Raw genomic sequence first — 7,142 nt, 5'->3', positions numbered from 1 at the left:
AATGAATCATTCCCTCTGCTTTTCACAATAAACCCAAAGATCAATTACTCAGCAAACAGAACTGCTAGCTGAAAAAAGAGGTTTCTGGTAAACAAGGTGACACCAAGGGCAAAATTTTTAAGAACTACTAGCTTCTCAACAATGCTGTATGATTAAAAATCACTTTAGAGTGACATTGTGATGTTGAACACTCAGCATCAGTGGGAATGCTAGGTGTTCAGGTGCCTGCCTTCCCACTGGAACTTGCAGGTTGGAGCTTCAGGGGCTGCCTACACAGCACCTCAGAAAAATGAGGCGTCTCCAGCAATCAAAAGTGTTCCTTATGTAAAGTGGATGTTATTGTAACTAGGATAAACTGAAGAATATACTGTCATGCTTCATAATTCACAGGCAGACAGGCAGAAGCAACAACACGTTTTTGTTTTCATTTGGTTTTACATCCTATGAATACAGTTCAAATAATTCCACAAATGAAAAACTCACATGAAATTGCCTATGGCAATGGATAGGAGATACTGTATCACCTTTTGCATCTCCATCTTTTACTTACAATTAAAATATTTGGATCTTGGAAACTCAATATATTCCACGCTTTTCACACTCCTTTCCTACCTCCAGTTCTCCAGAGAAGCTTGCTCAAAGTAGAGAGATCACAGTCAGAATAATTTTGTAAGCACAAAGAAATGTTAGTGCTTTTATGAAAGTGCCAATTTTTAAGACATTCACTGACTATGAATGTTTTAATATGCCAGCTGTTGATGCTATGCAGCTTTTAGAATGGGACAACCCCTGACTAGGAAAGGCATAACACAAAGGCTGCAGCCACTCATTGCAACAGAGAGGAAAGGAAGGAATTTTGTTGCAAAGAATTTTATAAAGACACTTGATGCAATTAGGAAAACAAGAATATGAAATGTGAAATAGGTTTTTTTCTCCCTAGGACTAGGCCTCCTGCAGTCTTTACAAACTGTCTCTATGTCATCCAATGCCATACAACAGATTGACCCAAAGGATTTTCAAAACTGTTCACAGCTGAAGGACATTCACCTGCGAAACAACAAGATAACTAAAATTCATCCAGATGCCTTCAGAGATCTCAACAAATTACAGGTTGTAAAGGAATACAACTGTTTCAATATTTTATGTTAATCATTAAAGATATTAATTACCAACAGTTCAGCATGATTATAATACTAGCGTACAGTTAAACTAGAGCAAATGATGAACATAGTATTTTTATGTATTTGCTTTTTATATATAGGAAAACATACACACTGAAATGTACAAGATATAACCATAAATTCACAATTTCTCTATGCCACAAACCAATCCATAACTGCCTTAAACACACACATGTCCCTTTCTACCCCCATCCCTTCCATGGCAAGAGCCCTGCAGCTTCCTATTCACACAGAGCTAAGTCAACAATGGGAGAATTCTAAACATACCACAATTTAAACTTTTCATCTACATTAAAAGGTTTAGAACAGCATTATTGAAATCCTAAACAGATGTATTGTTCACAGAACTGCAGAAGTGCTTGTACACTAAAACACTGTTGTAAGATGTTGCAATAAGGATTCCATTGTAAGCCTTATCAAATTAATTCTGTATTATTTCCAAATAGGTCGTGGATCTCCGTGAAAATGCTCTGACAATCCCTCTACCACAGATACTAGTCAGTTTGAACTTTTTTCAACTTGAAGTGTATTTGTCAAAGAATGCCTGGATCTTTAACTGCAAGCTAAATGCTTTTAAACATTTATTTCATTTTGTCTTTGACTCCACAAGGAAAAAATGGAGCCTTTCATACAACAAGTCTGACAACAACTCCCAGAAACCTCTGCTGTATCTTTCAAGTTTCCATTTAAACTGCAGGGACAATGTTTTGCTCAAAAGGGCTACAGTCCCAACAGGGAACACATCAGTGCTGACCTGTAACTTGGACAACATAAGGGGTATGTACATCAGGCACTCCATAACGCTGCTAAAATCCAAATGAATACAGAATGATCAAATAAATCTGGGTTTAAAAGTGTATTTCTAAAGAGGCTGTTTAAAAATAACTGAATAACAATTTAATGTGCAAAAAATATTTCATTAGAAAGTAGTATTCTGCTTAGAATATTTGAAAGTTAGGTTTCCCAAGTCTTCATTGCCTTCATTACATTAAAGGAGTAGGTGATGTCAAATTCTACACAAATAAGTTTCAGTAAGTAATGCATTGGAAAGGTATTGGTTCATTCTGGACTGAAACAAAGGACCACATAGTGGGGTGACATGTCTGGGGCATGTAGAAAACTGAGAAGGATGCAATAGTTTTCAGTATTCAGTTACAGCAAAATGAAATGAAGGTTTATTTGCAGGGGAAAAGATTTCTATTTCTTCTAAAAAAGTACAGCTACCGTAGCACACACTTCACTTAGATTTACAATTAATAGAGAACACTGAAGGTATAAGCGACAAAACCTACAGAGCCAAGACCTACCATGCAGATGGAAAAATAAGACCAAACGTAGAGCAGAAAGTGTACTTGTCATGTGTCGTAAGGCAAAACAGTTTAATGTACTAATAGCACTTGGAGGTGGTAAGGCTTTCCCCTGGGAATACTTCATCCCCGAATGAAAATATGCAGGAACTATCAGAAATGCCACCTGCTTTGTCTGCTTACAAATCACAGAAATCTGGATTAAAATCAACACACTGGATTGCGGCTAAACTCAGCTGGGAACGAAAGCTGATCCAAAGACAAAGCTGAAAATATGACCTTGAAATCAACTGCTAAGATTTAGCCATGGGCCACACTAGCTCGTTTGGAGCAATTGCTCAATCAGTACAAAGACCCTTGATTTACAGACTTTTTTTCTGCAGTCAGATCAGCAGCTACAGGAAAAACAGTAGCTGAAGCAGTGACAGTTAAGAGGTCCTGTTTTACCCACAGCTGCATGCAGTGCCCATGGCCAGGCTGCAGAGCAGCTGGCTATAGATGTGTCTCTTCCACAAGGAAGATCAGCAGGTGTTTCTAATACAACCCTGAACTTGCTTAGATGATTTCAGTGACCTCCTCCCTACCATTTTTCTTGTAAAGTCTGCTATTAAGATCCCACATGTACTGTGCTTTTAGATGGGAGGAAGTGGGGAGGGGCCTATAATATGGTTTAAGAGACTTCAGACCATGTTTAATTACTTAGGATGGATAGAAGGAAAATGGGGTTTACAATAAACTGTTAAAATTATCAGAGATAGTCCAGAGTATATTCTTAAAAACATCACTGGACCCTGCAAACCAAGTATACTATGCTTTTAACAAAGACTGAGTTTGTATTTTCTTTCATTTCAGGTAATGGAGTCTCTTGGTGGACACCTAAGGGCAGAATTTCAAAAAATCATGGTTTTCCTCATATGACACTGGATAAAATGAATAATTTAGTGATATACAATGCTGAGAAAACTGCTGAAGGATTATATTTGTGTCTTTTTAATACAACAAAGGAGAAATACCTCATTTACAATATACAGGTGAAAGAAAGAGTTTCGGCATTTTTGGTTAGAAAAGCCCGGGACACTAACACTGTTTTTAGAGAGAAAGAAACAGAGCCAAACTTTGCACTGGCTGTCTCCCTCTCTGTGCTCATTACGTTTGTTTGTGCTTTCTGTCTGGGTGCTTTTGCTAGACCCTATCTGGAAAACCTTTGGAGACTCATGCGCAGGAATAAAAATTCAAGTTCAGAACATACTTACTCTAATCAAGCTTTTTCAGATGAAACCTTGAGCAGAGAGTCTTCTGCAAGCAAGCCAACAAACACGCAGCATAGTGTGTTATTTTGTGATAAGAATTCTTTAGGAAACACACACATTTTTCCTACAGAAACTTCAACTTTGTACGAAAACGTCACTAGCAGTGGTACACATCCACCAAATCCTGAAGCAGAGTACCAGAAACAAAGCAATACTGAGATCAACATGAAGAAAACACCAGTGTTTTCAAAAACCCAAACTAGTATTGACAATAATGAAAGTATAAGTATTTATGATAATGAACTATGTTCTGTAAGGACAGATTACCAGAACAACAATGAAGTAACAGCAAACAGCAAAGTAAGCAACTGCTCTGATCTGCTGCAGTCTGAGATCACAAAAGCTACACCAGGATCTCCAGAAAGAAAAGGTATTGTTTCACATAATGAACCCAGGCACACTACAAAATTTATGCAGGGAAGGCAAAGCTGTGAAGAACAACTTGGTCTAAACGACAACGAAAATATACCTAGTGATGTTGGAGATTTTATTTCACCTGGTAGCTCCAGAAGAGATGCAGATACTGAGAATTTAAGCATCTATGAAACAACAGAAAACTCTCCCTTTACAGAGCATGACTGTAAAAGGATACATTCAGATGAAAAAGATGCTTCAGCAGATATATTTGGTGACAGTTCTTCAGCTGAAGGGACTCCATTCACATTGAGTGACTGTAGCTCTTTAGCAGACTTTGAACTGGAACAAGCTGATGTTAGTGACAACCTGCCAGTCTGTCAGCCATCACTAGAGGAAGCTGACACAAACAGTGGAACTGAGAAGCTCTCAACACTGCCAGAGTCTCCAAACATTACTGCCGAACTTCAGCAGATTGGGAAAAATACAGATGAGAACAGTGCCTATTTTGAAACCACTATTAATTATGGATCAGATACCACCATGCATGAAACGGCATCCCCTTATACTGACAAATGCAGTGGCCACATAAGCATGTCAGATCCAGATACAGTTAGTTCTTCAAGTCAAGAAGTTCCAGATACATTTGATTATTTTACTAATGCAGAGTCAACAGTACAAAACTCTATTTCTGATTCTCTCCACAGTCAAAGTACAGATTTTGGTAACACAGTGCTTAAGTTAAAACATTTTTCCACATATTACACAGAGAACACTTCTGAAGAGGCTGAACTGCAGCTGTCTCTGCTTCCCAGAGAACCACAGCATTCCCTCAGCTTCAGTCACACAGAAGAAAAAGAAAATGCACCAGCAGGAAGTACAGATGAGCACATAGCCAGGAACTCCCCTGAAAAGAATCATGGTGGAGCAGACAGTACATTAAGAAGAAACATGAGTACATTTGAGGACAATGGCTTTATTTTTGCTGCCATTGATAGTGGTTTGAATGAGGTTGTTAAAAAAACATCACTCCTGGATTCCAGCAAAGAATCATCTCTTCAACTGCTGCCTGAACACACAGCTGAAAAACATTTCATGTTTATTACACAGCAAGATGACTGGTTACTACAGGGGAAGCAGGCTTGTGCAGATAAAATGCAAGGAAGTTCTGATGAGAAAGATTCTGATGGATACACAGAATTACAGGATACCAGCAATTGCAGTCTGCCTGAAGAAACACAGTCTTGTAATCCTACAGCAGCTCTGCTGCAGCTTCATAGTTCTTGGAAAACAAAGTCAGGCTTGACAACAGATGATCACTTCCAACTGGATCAGAGTGATGAGGATGCATATTCCTTCTCAATCCCACAAGGTTTCTTCGATGAAAGCACACCATACAGTTCATGTTCCTTCCCACAAAAGCCTACAGTAAATACAATCTCTGAAAGCACTGATTCCAGCAAGACGAAGGATCACACTACTTTGTCAGAACTGGAGAACCATTCTGCAGCAGCAGTAGAACACCTCCAAAATTCCAGTGAAAATGTCAGCCAAAAAAGTCAGACAAATTCAGGACAGGACCAGTTTTTTGTTAAGAAGAAAAGAGCATTTGATGGTTTTGCTAATATTTTGCAAAGCAGGAGAACAAACTTCAATAGTTGAAACACAAAATGGTAATACTAAGCTCCCACAGTGTGTATGTCATTACAGCAGGTGCAAAAATTATTTTGTTTCAAAGTGAAATTACTATTGTTTAGAAGGGCACTTGTAAAAAAAACAGGAATAGACTTTATAAAAAGCTACTCCAGAATATTATAAAAGCTTTTCGTAAATTATATTTACTTTCTCATTATTGGTAGTTGATACTAATATATCATTTCCCTTGGAATTTGCTTCAGATACTCACTGTTGTGTCTCTTTGTCTAAAATAAATGCAACACTGAAATTTACATTATTATTATTACTGTGTTTTCTTATGGGACTCAACCTATACAGTGAAATAGTACATACTACTGTCTTCTGCTTTTTGAACCAGATTTGTGGATTATCTCTGAATTCAGTTTTGCAAAGATAAATGAAGCCCAAGCAGCATTCAATTACATTTCAAAAATTACTTTTTAACTTGGCAAGAGAGAGAAAACCACATTTCTCAAAGAAACAGAATAGAACTCAATTCTTGCAGAAATGTCAGTTATAGAAATGTAGCTATAATGGGACATCACCCAAAGTTGCAGATGTGATGACACAGGCAGGGTAGTTCAAAAAAAGACAAAGGATCCTATACCCACCTGAGAATTTTACTTAAGAGTGGAAAATCAAGAGCAGTTCAAAACTGCTATTTTAGAACATCAGTAGCCAAAAGACAGAAAATGTAAGGTAAAATTACCTCTAAATATACCCCAAGGCCCTTTCAACAGACTCAGTACCACTGATGTAGTCCTTAAAGGGAAATGTCATCCTGAAGGGGAGCAGACTCAGTTCTGAGAAAATGCAGGAAACTGGCTACAACTCTGGGAAAACTTTTTCATGAAGACCCAATCAACTCCTAAAAACTCCAAACAGAAGGAACACATTTCAATTCCATCACATGACAAGCAAGTCCAGTGGCACACTACATCCACACCCACTGACAGAACGAGAGGACAGTCTTAAGGTGCGCCAGGGGAAGTTTAGGTTAGATGTCAGAAAAAAATTCTTCACTGAAAGAGTGATTGGGCAATGGAATCATCTGCCCAGGGATGTGGTGGAGTCACCATCTCCGGACGTGTTTAAAAATAGACTGGATGTGGCACACAGTGCCATGGTTTAATTGATGAGAATGTTTAGGTTCGGTCATAGGTCAGACTTGATCTCATAGGTCTTTTCCAACCTAGTTCATTCTGTGATTCTGTGATCATTGAGACTACCTTTAAAGAAAAAAAACTAAGAACAAAGAAGCCACTGCTAGCTTTCAGTAGAGCTCATGATCCACACAAGTTCTTTGTGGCTAG

The 7,142-nt window shown here is 38.2% G+C and overlaps 1 protein-coding gene across 1 annotated transcript in view; it reads left to right on the top strand.

The window, feature by feature from the left end:
* LRRC66 (leucine rich repeat containing 66) overlaps positions 1-6,101 on the top strand; it is an 8,160-nt gene extending 2,059 nt beyond the window's left edge. Inside the window, exons 2-4 of the mRNA XM_017744318.1 lie at positions 941-1,110; positions 1,628-1,958; positions 3,341-6,101. Coding sequence (XP_017599807.1) covers positions 941-1,110; positions 1,628-1,958; positions 3,341-5,814 — 2,975 coding nt within the window. The 3' untranslated portion in view covers positions 5,815-6,101. The remainder of the gene's footprint in view (positions 1-940; positions 1,111-1,627; positions 1,959-3,340) is intronic.
* Positions 6,102-7,142: the final 1,041 nt, after the last annotated feature.

Source organism: Corvus brachyrhynchos, unplaced genomic scaffold (assembly GCF_000691975.1).
Source record: "Corvus brachyrhynchos isolate BGI_N302 unplaced genomic scaffold, ASM69197v1 scaffold17, whole genome shotgun sequence".
Classification (NCBI taxonomy): Eukaryota; Metazoa; Chordata; class Aves; order Passeriformes; family Corvidae; genus Corvus; species Corvus brachyrhynchos.
This window is presented reverse-complemented; position numbering and strand designations above follow the sequence as displayed.